General features: G+C 37.3%; 1 protein-coding gene across 3 annotated transcripts in view; it reads left to right on the forward strand.

Moving 5' to 3' along the window:
* The window catches only part of Lrba (LPS responsive beige-like anchor protein), a 561,905-nt gene that overhangs the window by 432,889 nt on the left and 106,560 nt on the right, over nucleotides 1–22,456 (forward strand). For all 3 annotated transcript variants that reach the window (XM_059265566.1, XM_059265567.1, XM_059265565.1), the window contains exon 46: nucleotides 890–1,042. In XM_059265566.1, the coding sequence (XP_059121549.1) occupies nucleotides 890–1,042 (153 nt within the window). The remainder of the gene's footprint in view (nucleotides 1–889; nucleotides 1,043–22,456) is intronic.

A 22,456-nucleotide genomic window follows, 5' to 3' on the forward strand; every position in this document is an offset into this window, starting at 1 on the left:
TCCATGTGGACTATGAATGTGAGAGTAGTTCAATTCTTACTGCATCTTTTTTTCTCGGCTCTGGCAAGTTCGTACTGACCTTGTCCAGAATCTGATGACCTCTCTATTTGACTACTGTTTGGAAATCCAGACCTGTGATAGCTGGCCCTGAGGGGCTTTCTGAAAGACCACTGAGGCACTGACCCATATCAAGACTGGATTTTAAGTCTGCTCTACAGGGCCTCTGAAAAAGTTACACCAGGACTTCCTGACCACAAAGGCCTACAGGCAGCATTTTTCTCCTTTTTAAAGATTGGTTTTATAGCCATTATGTTTGATTTAATCAGTTTCTTATGCCTGTTGTTTTTTAGACTAATGATAATTTTTTTATCTTTTATTATAGTTGGTATCTTAAAAAACTTTTATGTTTTGATGTGAAAATTACTGTTTATCTATGGCTAAAATGCAAATAATTGTTCTCCTGGTTGATAAAGAGACCAAAGTAATAACATTTTAACCCTTATTGTATAAAGATTGTTTTCTCCTACAAATTCCATATATTTTATCTTAAAAAAAATTGTCTTGGGATGTCAATGTTATAGTATTCAATCTGTGTTTACATCTTGTTAGTTCTCGATTATTACTTGCTTACTTGAATTTAAGAGTTTCTGAGGTTTTGAAACGTGTCCTGAAGGAAGGCCTGTCCGGTATGTTCATTAAGATGCTGTATACATTTTTCTGGTCATGACCTTCTCTCTTAACAGGAAGTTGGTGACAAAACAAAGAGAATAGAATTACCTACATGTTTTTGTTGTTGTTTTTCTGTGTAATAGGAAATAATCAGACCATTTTACATGTCTAGTCCATATCGTATATTTTATGATGTAACATTTCTTTCATTTTTATATAGGAATTGATTCCTGAATTTTATTATCTCCCTGAGATGTTTGTCAACTTCAATAATTATAACCTTGGAGTGATGGATGATGGGACAGTGGTGTCTGATGTTGAACTTCCTCCTTGGGCCAAAACCTCAGAAGAGTTTGTTCGCATAAACAGATTGGTAAGATAGTAATCATCTACTCTGTCATGTGTTGATGTAAAACATTAACCCTTGCCTTCCTGTACAGCACTGTAGCTGATAGGAACTGCTAAAAATAACACAGTACTTCACTAGATGCCATATACCTCCAAAAATTGTATCAAATTAGAAGTATTATGGTTTGTTTCACCCAGAATTTAAGTTGCTTTCTATATATTTTTGATAATGTGAAATTATAAGCAAATGATATTAGAGAACCTGGAATCTTTAGTGTTTTTAATCATGAGCCTCTCTTAATAAGGAAGGTTGATTTTTGCATACCAGGCTAGATCATAGCACCTTTTAGTAACAAAAGAACATCTTCAAGTTACATCCTATACATACATAGTTTGAAATAAAATTTCATACCATATTTTGAGTATGAAAACTTAAAAACATAGTGCTTACTGAGCTTAGAAACAGCGTGTTAGCATCCTATTCTGTAATTTCCCCATTACATGTCTTGTGAGAAAGTACTTTGAAGTTTATAAAAGTTTGGAATGAAGGAATATTCTTCGTATTTAAAAGTATGGTCTTTGCCATTCTCCATATTAAAAACATAATGTTGGGCTATAGAGACAGCTTAGCAATGAAGAACTTTTGTTGCAGAATACCCAAATTTGGTTCCCAGCACCCATGTGGTGGCTCACAACCGTCTGTAACTCCAGTTCCAGGGATCCAATGCCTTCTTCTGATTTCCACGGGCACTAGGCACATATGTGGTGCACATACATACATGCAGGCAAATCAATCATACTGGTAAAATAAATCTAAAAAAGTTTTTAATTAGACAATGTTTTTGTTTTATGATTAAGCAAAAAAAAAAGTATATTTGGGTTTTCCAGGTAGCATTCCTTATTTTTCATACTAATAATTATATTTTAATTTTACCTTCCAGATCCTAATTCTAGTCCCATTCTTAATAACATGTCATATTTTATACATATATATATTTATACATATATATAAACACACTGCAGGGTAGTGGAAAGATAAACTCCAGAGGTAATCCAAACTTCCCAATCATGAGTCAATCACACTGTCAATTGTGGGATCCTAGGCAAGTTAGTATTCCTGAGCCCTGTTTTATTTTTCATTTATAATTTTAAAATTTTGAGCATAAAATTCCAATTTTATATGTAATATACCTTGGTTATTCTTTGGAGTATGGTGTGTTTAGGAAATAGTTATTAGTAATCATATGTTATTAGTTACTATAATATTATTTGTGATACATCAAGCATTTTACTCGTATCCCAAGCATTTTTCAGATTCTCACTGTTAATTTGACTAGTATGAGAGTTCAAGATAAACCTTAGCTATGAAAGAAGCTGCAGTAACTGCCAGCCTTACGTATGGCTGTGTCTGTGCTTGTGGTGTTCTCAGGGGCACACACAAGTTAGTACAGGTACATTTGTACCACGACTCCTTTTTATCTTTGTGTTCACTCTTCTAGAATAGAGTCATTGAGCTATAATTTGCATCCCATATAAGTCAACTTTTTAAAAAATATACCTTTTAGTGAGCTTCTGTAAATTTATGCAGTATAATCTCACTATGATCCAGCTTCAGGATGTCTCCATAATTTCAGAAAGTTTCCTTGGGCCACTCTACACTCAGCCTGCAACCCTACTCCTGTCCCCAGACTGCCATGTATTATATCTCTGTAGTTTTGTTTTTATAGAAGTTTAAATATGTCGTCATCTTATGCCTGGGTTCTGTCACTTTGCAAGATGTTTTTGCAATCTATTCATGTTGCTGCTCATAGCAGTAATTAATTTCTTTGAATTGCTATTGAATATTATTGACTATTGCGTAGATACATATATTAGTTATTTTAGCAATTAATTGATATTGGCGTATTTTTTAAAGTTTGAGGCTATTATGAATGTTTATGTATATGGCTTAGCATGAACATCTGTTTTTGTTTTGTTTGAAATTTCTGGGAATGGAATTTTTGCTGGGAGTTGTTACCTATGTAGTCTGGTTTGTATTCATACCAATGTTTGAAGTTTAAAGTTTTCTATGTCCTTCATAAGACTTAGTATTGTCACTATTAGGCACTTAAGATATTCTAGTAGTAACCCTTCTGACGAATGTTTACCATTTCTCTCGCAGACTTTGTTGGTACTCATATGATCTTTGGTGAACTATCTCATGACTTTGATACAAATCTTTACACTTAATCATCCAAATTAGGTTATATTCCCAAACAAAGCCAAATAAAAATTCATTGCAAATCAAATGCAAACATAATGTAGAGATGAATATCTATCTCTTAATATAATTCATAATAGCAAAAATATTTGATTTTATTCACGTGTCTTTATGAAAGAATTTAGTAATTTGCTAATTCTAGAATTGCCTGTATCTGTGGTGAACAAAGCTTTCTGCAATGCAGTGTGTGTTGCTGCACTTTATAATTTCTTTCAACTTTCTATGGGTGACTAAATTGCTAGTGGTGTTTTATGTAGCTGTTAGCATGTTATCACATAAGGTTTTATTCTGTCCTCTTTTGGTTTACCTCTTCAAGTCCACAGATTTTATGCAATGATTTTAGCTCATGAAATGCATACTACTTTGATCTGTGACCTTTTTGTGGTGCTAATCGGGTTCCTGATATCATTATACCTTACTCATTAATCATATTTCCTGCAGCCCGTCAGGCAGCCAGACAGCACAAGTCCCTGTTTCCAGCCCTCTGTTGGCAGGTTTCTGCTTTTCCAGATTATTACAGACGATACTTTGGCTTCTCATAGCCAGAGCCACATCAAGCTGTGTATTACAATTAAAGTCAGATGGTCCTCAGGTTGAGCAGGGATATAGTGTTGCAGCTGTCTCTCTTCTGGAACAAGCCAGCACTAAGAACAGATGATCTCTAGGGCAGTGGATAGTAAAAGATTCTACAGTACTCGGTTGGTAGCTGAGGATCACAGAATTAATTAACTGACATACTTAATTTAAGATATCCAGCATTTCTTTTTTAAGTATTTAGTTGCTCAAATAGTAACTCAAGGGGATTGGATGTTTTTAGTATCATACAATTTTGTTGGTGTACCAGCAGTGTTACATTTTCTAGCTGTATCACCTGACTGTAATTGCTGTCTTAGCTAACATTTTCTCTCAGTGCTTTATGTGGGTAATGAAGATCTAAATGTAGGATTGGTAGACTGGCTAAGTGATGCCCTATGTACAGAAGACAATGTTTTCCATATTTTATGAGGACAAGCCACCTAAGTTTAATCTTTTAAATAAGTTATATTCTCTTTGTTCTAAATATATGGAATCCAGTAAAAATCAAAGCAATTTCAATTACATCCTTAAGATTGATCTGTGTTACCTGTATTTGGAAGAATAATTATTCCAAATACTGCTTAGAAATACAAATGCAAAAATTTATCATGTATTTGTTTGGGTTCCTATGTATGGACCAGCACTATTGCACCAGTAAGCCAAAAGTATCCCAGTCTCTTTGGAGGTTACTTCCTCTTTGATAGCTTAGCTTGTTAGTGTTTCAAGGCCTCTAGGTAGCAGGAGTATAACACAGGCCACATGGTGCTGATGCAGTGTCTCTAGGTTACCAGTTAGAATCACGTCTGTGTATCTTCTATATCTTTTGTTTTCTCTACTGCTTCCTAATAGTCACATGGCAATCAATTGTGTGAGAAGTTAAAGAAAATAAATGTTTTACTACTTCACCAGTATCATCCAAGGATGTACAAGCAAATTGAAAGGGTTATTATTTTTCTCATAGCTCTTTTTGACAGAGAATCTATATAGAAATTATATAGATTTATATAGACTCTATATATAGATTATATATATATATATAAAGTATATATAGATTCTATATAGAAATTATAGATTTGTTTCTCCAGTACCCTTGTAGGGTTTTTCTTTCCCTATCTAGTGCTACAATTTAAATCCATTTAACTTAAACCAGCAGAGATATTTTATTTCTGAGTAAATTAGATCAATCTTTGAGAACTTCTCTCTTTGAACAGAAAATGTACAGTTTGCAAGTGATGCTGGAAGTGTTGAGGGCAGGAATCACATGGGCCCTGATGAGAACTACAAGGAAATAGCTTTTTAAAAACCTTCCTCTTGTAGACAGTATTTTTTTTCTATTTTTTACAATTGAAATGCCAGCATCTAACATTTTTCTCATATTGTTCTTTTTCTAGTTGCCTTTTTGTTACCACATTGATAATTACGTGGACAAGAATATAAACAGCAATGGTGTCTGTAGTTTATAATAATAATTTTCAGCTACAGATCCTCCATCTTAGAAAACAGTAGCACATGCATATGAACTTGGAAAAAATAATTTAAATTGCTGTGGTTTGTTTTGGATCATGTTATATAATTACTGTGGAAGGTTCAGTTTTATTAATCCCAGCACTTGGGAGGCAGAGCCAGGCGGATCTCTGTGAGTTCGAGGCCAGCCTGGACTACCAAGTGAGTCCCAGGAAAGGCGCAAGGCTACACAGAGAAACCCTGTCTCGAAAAACAAAAAAACAACAAAAAAAATGAGCAAAAGAGATGTGCCACATGACAGATTGGCACTGCTATATAATTTACTATAAAATATTTAGTTTATCGAGGTAGGACTCCAGAACTGGCTAGATAACTCACAGATAAAAGTACTTGCTGTACAAGCCTGACAGTCTGAGAACCCTGAAACCTATGGTGGAAGGAAAGGACAGTTCTCAGAAGATGTTCTCTAACCTCTGCAAGAGTTCTGCAGCATGCATGTGTGTGTGCACGCACACATGCACATACACACACACACACACACACATGCACACACACCAATACTACATTTTTTACAAAGTAGATATACCATGTGATACTTTCTTAACTCTTTCTAAATTTATGATCTTGGTGAAAAGCCAATCTAAGCAACAGAAGATTTGGGGTGTTTTGGGGGATGTTACTGATATTGAGGTGCTAGCTCTGTTTCTTGTGTGTGCTTGGGGGAAAAAGAAGAGGAGGTCTTACTACTTAGCCCTCAGAGTCCTGCCTCTGACTCCTATAGTGCGAGGATTATAGGCTTGCACCATCGTGACTGGTCAGCTTTAATTTTGGTAGACCAGGACACATTGACTTTGAAAAGCAACAGGTCATTGTACCTCAAACCCGTGGGGGTAAGAACATATTTCAGAGCAAGTTGATCAACTACATACCAATATATTTTTAAAAATAAAAGTCTAGTAATTAGAGAAACATAGGAGAAATAGACTGGCTGGAAGAGATGAACAGAAAGCCTGGAAACAAACCAGGACATAAAGAAAGTCCATCTATTTATAGCTGTATATACCACAGGGTCGCCTCGTTGTGCTGTCTCTGAGGTTCATGTGATAACACCTGCATCCTGCTCTTCAGTAACTTGGGCCATCTTTGTTTCTTAACGTGTATGCTAACACTTGTTGATCTGTTAAACTTCTCAAAGCCTAACTTGCCATTCCACTGATGTTTCTGTTATGCTTCTGTTTTCTCTTCCATTGAGTTTTGAACTCTAGTGTTATTTGTTTTTCTTTTGCTTGCTTTAAATTTAGTTTACTCTGCTCATTTCTAAAACTGGAAAACCCAGCAGGTGTTTTGTTCTTTTCCAATAGCAACTTTTATAACTACTAATTTCCTCTCATTGTAGTTTCAGCAGTGGTTCGTAAACCTGAATATTATGTTTCCACACTGTCACTCATCTTAGAACATTTTGTGTAAACTTTCTTCTGTTTGTTTGTTTGGGGAAATGTGTGTTGCTTATTTTTTAAATATTTTGATCTTTCAGATTTTTCTTTTTGTTTATATTTTCAATTTCATTAGAGTTTGAGAGCATGCTTGTATATAACACATGAGTTTTTATGAATCATCATATTATATACTTGAGAAAAATGAATATTCTACTATTTTTATGTTATTCTATAATGGCTAGTTAATCAAATTGGTTTATTGTCTCCATGTCTTCTTATATATCATTGTGATTATCTAATTATATAAATTTTTCCCAATGAGATATTGAAGTCTCCAAATATTGGCTGACTCTTACTCTGTCAGATTTTGCCTAGTATAGTATTGGGTTCTGTTGTTATTAGTTCTTTGTGGCTGCTGGAATAAACCACTACAAGCACTTAGTACTTTATAGCAGCAGGAATTTATTTGTTACTGTTCTAGAGGCCAGAAGTCTAAAATCAGTATCAGATTCCTTCTAGAAGACACTTGTCTGTGTTCATATTGCCTTCGCTTCTTCAGTTAAATCCCTGCTCCACATACCCTCCTTTGACATGCATATGGATATTGTTACTATATTTAGAGCTCTTCCTATACTCTGGCATACCAGAATAATTTCCCTATCCCAGAATACTCAATTTATTGGCTTTGTAAAGTCATTTCTTCATTTACATGTTCCAGGGAACTGGTAACTTTGGGGGGGGGGGCATATATTTTAAGTCTCCTGCAGTGCTCATAATCATAATGCCTTACTAGCGAATTTAGAATTATTTTGTTCCTAGATTGCATGATTGTTTGTTTTGAGTCAGGGTCTCACTCATAACTGGCTTGGAACTCACTATGTAGACCAGGCTAGCTGTGAAGTCATAAGATCTGCCTGCCTCTGCCTCCTGAGTACTGGGATTAAATGTGTACATACCAGACCTAGTCCCTAGCATTTTTCCACATTGTATGTTGATGTTATTAGGGCAACTCCAGTTCTTTAATGACTGCTGTCTGCATCATAAAACTTTTCCCTGTTTTAACCTGCAGCTATTTAGGCTTTAATTCTACAATGTGTTTTTTTATAGATAGCAAATTGTTGGGTCATATTATTTATCGAGAACAGCCTTTGAAGTGTTTACTCTGTTCATATTTAATCCTGCTGGTGTTATGGTAGGATTCATGTCTGTCATTTTCTTTATTCTTTAGTCTTTCTGATTCTTAATCCTATCCTTTGCTATTAAATAGATTTTTTTAACCAATTTCTTGTTTAAGGTTTTTTTCAGTCTTTTGAGATGGGGTCTTGCTTTGTTTCCAGGTTAGTCTCAAACTCTCAGATCTAAATCAATCACCCTTCTGTCTCTGCCTCCTGAGTAGCGGGGACTACAAGTCTGCACTGCCACACCTGGCTATAAATTTGAAAGATCTTAGTAGCCATGTTAACCTGTAGCTTCTATGCAGGACAGAGTAACTAACGCCTGGTACTTAGATCAGAACAGTGGTATTTGTGTGGTAGAGACCCCTGTTTCCAGTCCTGTTGAAGACACATTGTGACGTGCTTGCTTTCTGTCCTTCCCTGGTCTTTAGGTTGACTCTATTACTTCTGTCCAGCGAAGTGATGAGTGACTTAATTCATTTCGGCACAGTTTTTATTTAGTCAGTTCTTTAAATTCTTGAAGTACCTTGATATATTCAATCAGGAAAAAGAAGTGAAACAACATTGTGGTAATGTGGGGTTCGTGAAGAAAGTGTCAAGTTCTCTGGAGATGAAAAGAAAAGGAGAGGAAGTAGAAGATGGGAGGAAGAAGAGCAGCCTAGAATGTATCCCTTTATGCTGCTTAGTTCTTAATCTTCATGTGAATTATCACGAGTGAGCTGCCAGGTCCAGCTGGAAGTCATCATTCCTGCCAGGGACTGATGGTAATGGCTGCAGATGAGGAGTGAAACTCACAATGTGAGGTTGGAAGGAGAAGTCACAGAGGAAGCCTTGCTTCCCCCTCACTTCCAGTGATGCTCTATGGGTCCAGGAAGCAGCATCTAATCCCTCCTGACCTGGTCCAGCCACTCTTGGCCCCTTGCCTGTCCCCTGCAGCAGTCTGCCTGGAAGGCAGCGGGCTGCACTTTCTTCTGCTCTACGTGCTCTCACGCAGCCCTGCGCAGGGCTGCCCAATAAATGACTGCGTGCTCTGCTATTTATGTCTATTTGATTTGCCTGCAACTGCTGTATATCCAAGACATTTTTCCCAGCGAAGAACTTGTATATGCTGGCAAATTTCCTTGAGTGTGGTAACCAGAGAGTGACCTTTTCAAAAAAACACAGAGGATTGCCACATGCTTTGCTTTTCCAGCATGACTTCATTTTTAATGGTCTAACTGATTCCTTTCCCTCTATTTTAGAACTATCATTAGAATATGAATACCCTTCAGGGTACATATAAAAAACTTGTAATGCTAGGAAACAACTAGTCATTTGGATATCTTATATATATGGAAAGGTACACAATTTTTCTCCTGTTAGCAGTTACTCTGAATGAGTGTTAAGAACATCTTCTCTACAAGGTACATATTCTCATCCTTCTTTTTTAAAATCACATGCAGTGGGAAATGTGCCAAGGTTGTAAGAAGATTTGAGGGAGGCACATAGCACAAGGTTGTCATGTTGGGGAACAGAACATTGTCTCTAATCCTTGTGTTTGGCACTGGTTGGCTAAGCAGTTTCAGTTCAAGGGTTGCTGAGTTTCCTGCTGGGGTCTGAAGTAAGCAAACTATCATGGTGACAGGAGCCTATGGTGGAGCTTGATTATCACATGGTGCCGAGGAAGCAGAGACAGGAAAGGGGCCAGGGACAAAATACCTTTAGACCATGCTCCAGTAACCTTCTTCTTCTATTGTGGCCTCCTCCCCTAAAATTTCTAGCATTCCCAAAATAGTGCCACCAGCTGGGGCCCAAGGCTCCACACATAATTCTGTGGGAGATTTCATATTTAAACTATAACAAATATGCAATTCACTAGGGTCTACTATTAATATTTAACCTCCTCCTTAGTATGTTTTCTCCCTTCCCTCTTCCTCTCCTGCATAAATACATGTATATACACATATACATATCTAGAACTTGTATACATATGCATTATTTTAATAAAATCCTTTGGTTGTAAGTTATGTGCTTCATGGTCTTAACCCCTAGATACTTTGTTATGATTCTCTTAGAAATAATTGTGTTCCTTTATGTAACTACAGCTATCCATTTCTTAAATTTACGTTGATAAAATACTTTTCTCTAATCTGCTCCCCATATATCAGTTTTGTGAATTGAAGCAAATAACACTTTTCTTTATAGAATTCTTGCCTCATGCAGGGTGCAGTGTAATTTGTTACTTTTAGATGGTATACAGATTTTTAGAAGCTACTTTACCTGTAACCATTAGTGTTAGTTTCCTTGGGTTTCCAGAGCATAGTTATTAGGTAGGTAAAATAACAAAAAATATATAGTCTCTTGGTTCAAGACATCTGCAGGAACGTGCTTCTTGTGAAAGCCACAGAGCAGTGTTAACTCCAGTCTTTCCATGCCTTCCTCTCTATGTGTATATCTGTTTCCCTGTTCTCATTTTATAAGGACACCAGTCATGTTGGATTAGGACCTCATTTTAATCTGATTACTTGTGTAAATAATCTATTTCCAAGTAAGGTCACATTCTGAGTTATTAGAGGTTAAGATACCAACATATGGAGTCATGTTTGAGTGGGTATAAGTCAACCTGCAGTAACCACTTAATTGCCTGTCTTCTCCCAAACATGCTTTGGAACAGCCTTTTATATTATCTCTTTACTTTTGTATTCATTAAGCTGTATTACAATTATTTAAATTCTCCTGTATACCAAAAATGACACAGAATAGATTTTGTTTTGATCCTTTTTAAAGATCAGATGACATAATTTATGGTCTCCATTCCTGGGAGAAATGTAATCTGCATCTCAGCAGCAGATGACTTGTTTATGTTTCCGTCAGGATCATCCCACGAATGCCCTACTTGGCACCACAGGGCCGTATAAATTACTGGGTTTTTTTTTTCTGTAAGTTATATCAAGATACTCATAAAATAGATACTCTCTAAATTGGAGACTCTTACAGATACTGTTTGAAAAATTTAGTGTTTATGTAACAGGAGAATTTATCCTTTGATGTGTGTGTGTGACCCAACTGAGCATGAATGTATTGAGTGAGATGTCATAGCCAGTTGAGAACCATGCAGTAAGTGACACAGAATAGTCCATGAAGGACAGGCATGGTATTTCAATAAAATATAGGCGATTTCTGGTAACATAGTGGATTGATGCATAAAGCATATAAACAGCAACTATAAGGCATATTATAAAGAATAAGTTTATCAAAGTTAAGCTGGACTTCTGCAATGATGGAAGGTTCTAGATTTTAAGTTCTTAAGCTATATTCATATTTGGAAGAGTATGTTGTAATTTTCAAAATAGATACTGAAAAACTACCCTGAATTATTAGTGTATGAGTCTCCCCATCATGAATATTTCCCTATACTACTTAGGAAACATACATTTAATTATTTAAAAGCACGAGATAATTTTTTATATAAAGTCACAATTTGATATGCTAGTCACAATAAAATGTTCCAGTCAATGCAAACTTTTAGCTGGGCTCGGTGGCACAGGCCTGTAGTCCCAGCTCCTCAGGAGGCCAAGGCAACAAGAGTACAAGTTCAGGACCTGCCTAGACCACACACTCAATCCAAGGCCAGCATACCCAATTTGGTGGAACCTTGTCTCAAAATGCAAAGTCCAAAGAGGAATTAAAGCTCAATAGTCACACATTCGCATATGCAAGGTCCTGAGCTCAGTCCTCTGTAGCATAAAGACAGTAAAAACAGTTGTTCCTCCCATTTGTGTGGCAGCATCTCTTTCTTTTTCATGGAACCAACAAAGCTACCTCTGCCACTGGCTTACTTTCCTAAGCTCAGCATCATTTTTCTGTGAACAAATTTCCATATCCCCCTTCAGTCACACTCATCACACAATGGTTTGCATTGTTCTTTCTAAATGAAATCTTCTCGTTGTTGCTCTAGATACTGCTGTGTATTCTGGATTAATTCCTTAATCCTTACAACAGTCCTGTGATATAAGTGCTGTTATTTCTCCATTCTGTATATTAGACAGCTGAGCCACAGAGTTTATGTAACTTACCAAAGTCATAAGCAACAACGAAGAAACCATATGCAATGTTTAGAAGAATGTGGTTTTCTGTGTAATTGCTGCATAGGTTTCTGGGGAAGGAATCTTGAGGACTGGTACTTGAGCAATCCTCCAAGGCCACATCTGTGAGATTTTTGTGCCTTACTAAGGAGTTGGCACTTTATTTTAAAGACAGCCAAGAACCACATGGAAGATACGGTACTCTTTATGTATAGGAAGGTGCTTGTGTGAACTTACAGTGCAGGTAGGTGTAGCTGGAGTTTTCTCCTGTCCTGCCCAGCCCACAGTCAGGACAAATCTCTCTCTCCCACCAGTCCCGCATCTGCTCAAACCCAACCAAGTAAACACACAGAGACTTATATTACTTACAAACTGTATGACCGTGGCAGGCCTCTTGCTAACTGTTCTTATATCTTAAATCAACCCATTTCTATTAATCTATAAGTTGCCACGTGGCTTGTGGCTTACTGGTACCTTCCATCTCAGAGTCTCTCTACCTCAGCCTTCCACCTCCCAGAATTATTCTCCTCCTTGTCCTGCTTACCCTATCCTTCCTGCCTGGCTACTGGCCAATCAGAGTTTTATTTATTAACCAATCCGAGCAACACATTTAACATACAGAACATCCCACAGCAGGTAGGAAAACCAATCAAGTAGCTGTGAATGAGATCAGAGGAAGAAATGACAACCTGCATTTTAACAGGGGGAGGGATGAGATTTTAGAGGTAATGTCCAGGACACAGAGGAAAGGAAGGAAATCTTGAGATTTTGAACTAAAATTCTTAGGTGAATTATACAAACTGAAGTAGGTATTAAAGAAAGAGGAAGATACGGGCTTTTTGTTGTGATGGTGTGTTTTTTTGTTTTTTTTTTTTTTTAGGTATTCTCCCTATGTAGCCCAAATGGAACTCAAACTTGTGATCTGCCTTCATATCCCAAGTGTTGAGATTATAGAAATGTGCTGCCATGGCTGGCCATGAAATGGCCTTTGTAAAAAACGTAAACTTAGTTTTGAAGATATTGTAGTTGATAGCATATTTTAATATGGTTTAAAGTAGAATAAATTAAGAAATCATAATAAAGTAGGTTGTTCAAATGAAAAATAAAACCTGTTTCATCTTACAATCTTAGAAGTATTATTGTAGATGATACCACCATATAATTGATTGAAGTCATTGCTGACTTTTTGATATTTTTTTAAAAGGGTATCACTATGTAGCCTTGGATAGCCTCTAGCTAGCCTTGGCAAGCTAGAACTCATAGGCTTGCCTCTGCCTGGGATTAAAAGTGGACAGCACCATACCCAGCTCTGTCTTATTATCTTACACTAGCCTTTGTTATTTGGACGACATCAGTAGCTTCCTTCTAATGCCCTGGCCTACCTGTGTTCCATTTAATACCCAGGTGATAAATTTTCTCCCAAATGAGCAGCATAAACAGAGTATTTGCTTTCATTTAAATCATCAGGTAAGTGTACAATACAATTATGATTCTTGGTCTCAGTCTCAGGTAAGATTACTTTCTGAGGGGTGGGTGGGTGCTGGGAAGAAGCACAGGGACTTACACATGATACGCAAGTACTATACCACAAGCCACAGCCCCGACAGGTTTTCTAATGAGGGCCTATCTCTTGCTCTTGTCATCAGGACACCTCTCCTACACATAGAAATCAAGCCTGTGGTATATTGTCACAGAAATTTTTCATCTTTAACGTTGTTTTCAAATATTTTTATGTTGAATGAATGGAATCTGATTTTTTTTCAGATTCTACCAATTTATCCTCATTAACTCCAAGACCCAAGCAGAGCAGATTTCAATTCCACTTTAGTCCTTCTGACAAATAGATACAGAAGCTGTGACTGCTATCTTTTCATTCCATGCAATTGTAGATATACTTTATTTTGTCATTTATTCTCATTATTATTAGCTCTGCCACTTATAGTGGCCTAAACTTCATAATATTGCAGTGAATATTTATTGATAAACATACATACAACTCTAATTCAACCAAAGTTAACCAACATAAATAGCATATTTAATAATTTTGATCATGTGGTTTGTATTTTCAAACCTTAGTAATTTCGTAAAAGTTTATGATCTAAGCATGATATATTTGAATGCATTACATATTTTCACTTGAAATGTTTCAAGATTGGTCAGATCTGTTAGCTGGCTTTTGACTCTCATTAAGTTATTTAAACTCTTGGCAGTAAGTAGAGAGTGGCATTGGAAGTAAGCAGGATGTTTTTAAGCGTTAGGATAGATTTAGAATAGCTACAGTACTGAATGATCACTTGGCCATTATGGCCAGCAAATTGTTATGTAAAAGAAGATTAAATCTTCTCCACAAAATAATGAATGGAAATACTTTCTCTGTGTGGAAATGTATTTAGAAGAGAAAATTAATAGGTGATCCTGTGACTGAGTTTCACACAAGGGCATCTGAAGTTATTTATTACTCTAATGAAAATGTGTTCAGCCCACTCTTTATGTACAAACTTGTCTGTAGTTCATGAATTAAATGCTCATGATCTGAGACTGGTTGGTAGAGCTTGCATTTTTAACTCCAAAGAAATTAGTTGTTATAGAAAATTTTAGATAAGGAGTTATAGAGGTGGAGGAGAGATGCTATTACAACACAAGACTGGTAAACAAAGAAAAGCAGTAAAAATTTTTCAGCATATTTCTTTCCTTCTAAAGCTCTAGTGTTTCATTAAGCAAAAATTTATTGGCACATATTGTTTGCCAAAGGAAGAATCTGGCAGAATCACTGCTATACAGGTATTAACAGTCTGTTAATAGGAATAATCAATATAAGCATAGGTGATAGTGCAGCTGCATTTGAGGAATGAAGTTGAGAAGCATTGGAGCTGGGTATTGAAGGACGAGTTTGGTGTCTACTATGGATGGGATTGTTTATATTTCCCCAATTTAATATCTTGTAAACCCTAATTCTCAGTGTGATGGTACTTGGAGATGCTTTGTGGCGATCATTGATTTTAGAGAAAAGTATAAGGAAAAGCCCTTATGGTAAGATTAGTGCAACTAGAGTGCTGGAGAGGACTCTTGCTGAGGACCCACATCAGGTGCCTCACAACTACCTATAACAACAATTCCAGGGACTCTCACACCTTCTGTCCTCTGTGGGTACCTGCATGCACATGGTGCAAATATGTACACTAGGTCTACACACATATACATAAAATAAAAAACAAATCTTAAAAAAGAAAATCCACAGGGGAAGCCAGAGAGCCGAACTCTCTGCCTACCTTCTCCCACCTCTCTCATTCTCTGCTTTTTTCCATCACCATCATCATGGTGAGGACTAGGGGAGAAAGTGGCTGTATCCAAATCAGGAAGATGGTCCTCACTCTCATCAAAAAAGAACCATGCTGACTTTTTTTTTTAATTTACATGGATATTTTGTACCACCTATATGCCTGATGCCTATGGAGGTCAGAGAGGGTATTGGATCCCCTGGAACTGGTGTTATATAGTTATGAATCATCATGTGGGTGCTGGAAATCGAACCCAGGTCCTCTGAAAGAGCAGCTGGTGCTCTTAACCGCTGAGCCATCTCTCCAGCCCTCGTGTTTGTTCGTTTGTTTGTTTGATTGATTGATTTTTTTGAGACAGGGTCTTACTGCACAGGCCTTACTGACCTGGTACTCAGTTTTTAGACCAGGCTGGTCTTGAACTTATAAAGATCTGCCTGCTTCTGCCTTCTGAGTACTGGGATTAAAGGTATATGCCACTACTTCCAGCTCCCATGCTGGGCTTAACATCAGAGTTCTGTTTTGAGGTCACTGATTTTATTATGCTATATTATAGTAACCCAAGCTAAGATCATCCTTACACAGATATTTTAGACAAGAAGGAGGAAGTATACAAAGACAGGATTGTGTAAAAAGTGAATGAAGGTTATGTGTAACTAGGGTACACAATGTGATAATTCAGTAAGATTAGAAATGATGTTTTGAAATTTAACTTGCTAAAACACTGAACTTTGCAATAGAAGACATCTGAGATGTTTTTAAAGATTATCACTGTGCTTGGTAGCACACATTTATGATCTCAGCTGCTTGAAAGGCTGAGGCAGAAAGTCTGTTCATTTGAAGGCAGCAAGGACTACATAGAAATACCCTCTCTCAGGACCCACTCCCTCTATATACATAAGAATAGCTGAGGTGATTTGAATGAGAAATGTCCCCTATAGGCTCTGTCATTTGGACACTTGGTCCCATCTGGTGACACTGTTTGGAAAGGTTATGAGGAGAGGCAGCCTAGCTCCAGTCATCATTCTGTCTCACCCTAAAAACTTATTTCATATTTGAGTGTAAGGAACCATTTAGTGTTCTGTCTGATCTTACTGCCTCATTAGACCATTCACACCATAGCCTGATGCTATAACCATAACTTTGTACTGCCCATCTTAAGACTTACAGCTTTTGAATAGTCCAAGATGTTCTGATAAAAAGGTGATGGAAAGTTTTGTCTTTCACGGGTAGGCAGTTCCAGGATCTAAGGCTGATCTATCTGTGACATTATTGAAGGACCACAGTCCTTCTCTCTCATTCTCCCTTCACCTAGGACACTTCATCTCTGCTCACACCCTAATTTCTAACCCTCAGTTACCTGGCATCTCCTATCAGCATAGGAGTTTGGAGGTGTAATAGTCAAATGGAGTTAGTTTTAGTTTCCTAGCACTACAAGGTAAGAAGAGTTTAGTGCCCAAAAGAAGAAAGAAATAGAAAATGGGAGACAGTTGGTGGTTTGTGCTCTAGTGGACAGTGATACTATAAAACATGCCACAGAGAAATTTCTGCTATGACTCAGAGAGTTCTCGGAGAACATATTATTCAGCCATATCACCCTGTTTTCTCAGAATAGTTTTGTCGTCTTTGGTTTTGTCCCCTAATGTCACCCCAGATGGCTAAGGCATGAGTGGGTGGTAGAAGTGGTCACCCAGCAGAGGTGAGCATGAGAACTTGTCGAGAGTGACTCTCAGCTGCTCGGGGAGAAGTCGTTTTCTCTCCTGTGGAATAAGAAGGACTTGTGGAAGGAAAGAAGGATCAGGGCATGTAGAATAAGACCAGCTAAGGGAACAGGAGAAGGATTTGTTCACAGTTCACAATAGCATCACGCTGAAGTGAGACAGTTCTAGACTTTGGACAACTGTGAGAGAGTAACAAAGGTAGGCCAGCCAGAGAGAATGTGGGACGGATGTGGTAGAGAATAGAGCAGGAAGTGAACGATGGTCCTGGGAGAAAGCATGCTCATTCACAGTTCTCAGCAAATTCACAAAGTTTAAGTCAGTCCAGAGAAAGGACATCTGTGGTTGGATTTACCAAGAAAATGGATGACTCAAGGAAAAATATTTTCTGTAGCTTAGGGTCCATGCCTCTTTAATATGAGAACTGGGGAAATATCTCAAGGCCTGTGCAAGGACACTTCTGTTTATGTGTATGACATTTGGACAGAACCTTTACACGAGTGCCATAAACTGAAGTGTCTAAAGTATAAGGTAGAGTTGTGAGTCAGGACGCTTTGTCACAGCTTGACTCACAAGAACTCCTTCTCAAGGCTTGTGAAGTATGGAACCGCTTCTTAAAATAAATGTTGATGCTAGTTGCAAATAGGCCATCTTTCTCATGCACTACCAAAACACAGAAATGATGAAAGTAGAAGTCCAGACCTTAATACTCACAGCAGATGATCTTTTGTGCCTTCATTATCACAGCACTGGGGCTATATACCATAGCATGTGGGTATTGAGGCCATTCATCACTGATCCTGCCACACTGAGGATTGTGAGTGAAATCACTGGCACTTGACAGTGAGACTGTGAGACATGACCATGGTGCGTTCCTTTCTCTTGATGCAGGTTGTAAAGTACAACTCTGAACAATATAATTCTTTATCGCCTACAAAAATATTGATTGTAAAATTTTCCTAGCCCAGATATACTGCATTTGTAAAAGTTGTATTCCAAGAGAGTCATTTGAGATGTTAATAAAAGTTTACATTGAAGATACTCACTTTTCTACATACAATTCTTCCTGGACCACGAATAGTTAAGAGTACCTTGCATTCCTTTTCTATCCAGAAACTGTATAGTGTTACATAGCTTTCTAGGTGCTAGAGAAGAATTTTTCCACTTATATTTTCTGAGATGATGCAACTGTCCATTGTAGCTGCTCATCTCTGCTACAATGAAATGTGAAATGTGGCTGAAAGTACTGAGCAACTGAGTTTTTTAGTCTTATTATCACAAATTCAGATAGCTGTATTTGGCTAGTCAGTACCATATTGGCAGTATAGCTCTTGAGATACAATGGTTAATGACAATGATAATGGTTAATGGGAATTTAGACTTATGCTATGATATCCCTGGACTCATTTAAGAACTTTATTCTACAATAACCCCACTTTAACCTTCCCAACAGTCTTTAAAGATTGTATCACTGCCTGTTTTTTTGTTTCTCCTTCTTCGGATGCAAACATCTATCTTGTATCTGTCTCACCAATGCATTATGGAAGTAATCGCTTGTTTGAGTTCACAGAATAGGGAGTTTTTTGACTTAGAATGAATCATGCCTCATTTCACCCATACCTGACTTAGATGGTATTTAGATGAGAGTGTACTTTAAAGTTGTTGTTAGAATGAGTTGAGACTGTTGGGGCTATGGAGTGGAATGGATGTATTTTCTGTGAAATAAGGACATGAATTTGGGGAGGATAAGGGTAAAATGCTGTACACTGAATTTCATTCCTAGAAGTTTGCCTGTAAACCATGTGATTGTGTTGGGAACAAGTACTCTGAGGTGACTGAGGTTAAATAAGGTCATAAAGGTGGAACCCTGATCCAAGAGAACTGCTGACATCATAAAAAGAGCCCGAATCATCAACCATCTCCTTCTCCACATTGTGAAGACAAAGCCAGAAGATGAGTATCTGAAGCTTGGAAGTCAAACCTGCTAGAACCCTCACTCCAGAAGTTCAGCCTCCAGAACCAAGTCAGTCACTCGGTATCATTTCTGGACCCTGAGCAGTTTGAAATCTCCCATCTTGCTATTCTATTTCTGTATCATGACTCGCCCTCTCCCCTGATACTTTCTCTAGTCTAATTGTAATAACTGTCAAGTCTAATTTTCCCAAGATAACTTCCCATTACACAGTGCTTTGTTTCTTCTGTTTCTTAACTTACTCTGTTTTCCTTTCAAATGCGTTTTGCTCAGATACTGCCCATGAGGTCGGGGCCATCTTAAGTTTTACTTCCTTGAACTGCTTCATTCCTAATGCCACACCCTCTCCCATGTCCTAAATTCCCACATAATTTAGTCTGTGGTGTTTCTTGCTTTTTAGTTTGATTTCTTTAACTGCTTGACATTTTTCAAGGGGTAGAATTTGTTTTGTTTTGCTTCTTAAGCTGGGAGATCTCTTATTTATTGTGTACCTTATACATGCTAGGCAAGCATTCTGCCATTGAGCTCTATCCCCAGACCTAGTAGGACTTTTTCTTCATAGTATTAGTCTGAAATTACATTAATTCTGCTCAGAGAAAATTCACTTACTCTGAGGCCAGTAGTATTTATTGAATTAATTATATATTACAATTTATATCAAATATATCAAGCCTTGTAATTTGAAAAATGGTGTGCAGAGTAAGTCTTTTTAAAAAATTTTAAAAGTCATTCCTTTTATTTTTATGTGTTTTGCCTTCGTGTATATATGTGTACCATGTGGTACCTGTGGTGGTTAGAACAGGGCTTCGGACCCCCTGGAACTGGAGTTACAGATGGTTGCACACCACCATGTGGGTGCTGGGAATCGAACCTGGGTCCTCTGCAGGAGCAGCAAATGTTCTTAACCACTGAGCTGCTCTTCAGGCCCATGTACTGAATAAATCTTGTCCTTGGATATTGTGCTAAAACTTAGAACAGACACTTCTTTAAAAGAGTAAGTCGTGTTGTGGTATTTACCTAGTTTCCTAACTAGTGTAATATACACTTCTTTCTAGTGACACTTTTAGCCTTCTCAAATGGGATGCAAATAAGAATAATTTGAGAGTGTATTATTTCAGAAGTTCCTTTGAGGGTTTTTATGTCTCCAGTTCTTTTTATCAATGGGACAATCATAGTACAATACATAGTACAATACATAGTACAAGAAATATTGAAGAAATATTGATATGTATTCTTGTTGACTTTGTTAAATTGTGCTCTATAGAACATTTTTACAGAGTCTTGATAGAATTTATAAAATATATTTAACTGCTTTTTCTTTGTTGTAATTATTTTAAAGTTTCTTGTGGGATGCTGATTATTGTGAAACTGGCACAGGGGATTGTAAGTGTATCTTCTCAGCAGAATTGCGATTGCACAGTTAAATCCAGGCTTAATGTAATGTTGCTGAGCAAGTTCAGTGTGTTGCATATTAGTTGTTGATTAATAACCCATTGGCAGTAGAATGATGGCAGTGTTATTTCTAGGCAGGCGTGTGCCTCAAGCTGCCAGTTTTCCTGTGGCTTCTTGATTTCTTTATCCCTTATCCAGCTGCTCTTCTGCTCTTGCCATATTTGCCCTCTGGCTCATAGGATAGCTGCTCAGCTTCCCCTGAGACTGCTGTTAATGCTTCCTTTTTATTCTGCTGGCTGGAATGCACTTGGCATCTTCAAGCTCAAGCCTCTTCTCTCTCCTTTTTCAACAGACACCAGGCACTTAAGTAGCACTTTCAGCCTCCACCAGTTATCAGTAGTAGCTTTCAACCCCTCATTTCTGGTCTGGTAACTCAGCACAAGGTCCCAAGAGAGCTTGACTAAGCCAATTTGCCCCCTCTTCCTCCTTCTTCTGTCTGTCCATCTTCCTCTTTTCTTCTTCCTACTTATCCATTTCCTTTTCTTTTTTTTCTTCCTCTCTTTTTAATCTCCCAGTTGTGTTTTCTCTGCTTTAGTACAGTAGATGCCACAGAGTCGGGCAAGTTATTTGTAGTGGAAAATAAAACAACAGTAAATTTATAAACTAATAAGTTTGTCCGTCATTTAACTTGTTCCACTAAAAAAAAAAAAAAAGTTTTATTTCCTTTTTTATCTTCTTGCTCCTGTGGGGCTATAAAGATTCAATATAATTAATTTATAGGTATGACTTTTGGGGTTTTGGCTTACATATAAACAGATATGAATATATTTACATGGGCCTACTTGTTCAAGGTGATCTGCAATGCAAGAGAAGGTAAAACCTTTCTTAGCAAATGCTGGAGAAAAGACAAGTCTCTTCTATTTTAGCATCATGACTCACTCTCCCCCAGTACCTCCTCTAGTCTAATTGTAATAGCTGTCAGATCTAATTTTCCAAAGATAACTTTACATTACACAGTGCTTTATTTCTCTTGCTTCTTATTCTTTTCTATGTTCAACTTTAAATTTTTATTCTATTTCAAGTTTATTGTTCTCTTTTTGTCTAGAGTGGTTAGAGTATACAGTTATTTTTTTCAAACTCTCTTCTGTATATTCCATGAATGTTCATTTTTTTCATTTTTAAGTAATGATTTGTAAACTTTCAGAGATTTGTAATCTAAGATTTATGCCATCAAAATCAGAAAATAAGATTATAACTTTGGGCTTAGAGGTCCAGAATAGTAACCGAGCTCTGTGGGGCTCAGCCATTAACTGCATGAAGTCTAGAGGTTGTTCCAAACGCCTGCCAGAGAGACACATGAAAAGTTCATGTTAGTAGTTACAGATCAAAACCAGTCATTGGAATACTATAGCCTTTTCTTTCTTTGCTCCTTAATATTTTAGTTCTTTCCTCTTAAAAAAAAAATCTATGTTGTTTGTGGTTTATAAATCTAGACACATGAATACTCATTTTCTATAGTCTGATCAAACTAAAATAGTAATCTGATTAAACTCAGAAACTTTTGTACTGTATCTCCCCAAGCAAGTCTTTATTTTAAAAGTACAAAATTCAGTATCTCGTTTACCATAATTCTCTAGATGTGTCCTTGTTTAGTGTGGGGGTTTAATGCTGGGTTTCTATTTAAGGAAGCTTCATGCTGCAAGAGCATTTCAGAGCCACAGGGAGGGAGGCTCATTCTGTCCTGTTCCTTTGCAGAGGGAGGGAGAAGTAAAGGGTGGGGCAGGAGGGGAGGCCCTGGTGATCACATTCCTAAGTAAATGAATGTTCTGTGTTTAAAGCACAGACTACACTATCTGTGGTGGTTTGGTTGATAATGTTCCCCGTAAGCTCAGATGTTGGAATATCTCTGGGTGATAGAAATGTTGGGTAGGTGAAGGAGATGTGGCCTTGTTGGAAGAAATAAGTCACTAGGAATGGTCTTTGAGGTTTCAAAAGTTTCATGACATTTCCAGTGCACGTTCTGCTTTCTGTTTGCAGTTCAAGATGAGAACAAATTCTTGGCTGCCATATCTTTACTTCCCCATCCTAGACTCTAACTCCCAGGAGC

The sequence above is a fragment of the Peromyscus eremicus genome, chromosome 6, assembly GCF_949786415.1.
Source record: "Peromyscus eremicus chromosome 6, PerEre_H2_v1, whole genome shotgun sequence".
NCBI classification, from domain to species: domain Eukaryota; kingdom Metazoa; phylum Chordata; class Mammalia; order Rodentia; family Cricetidae; genus Peromyscus; species Peromyscus eremicus.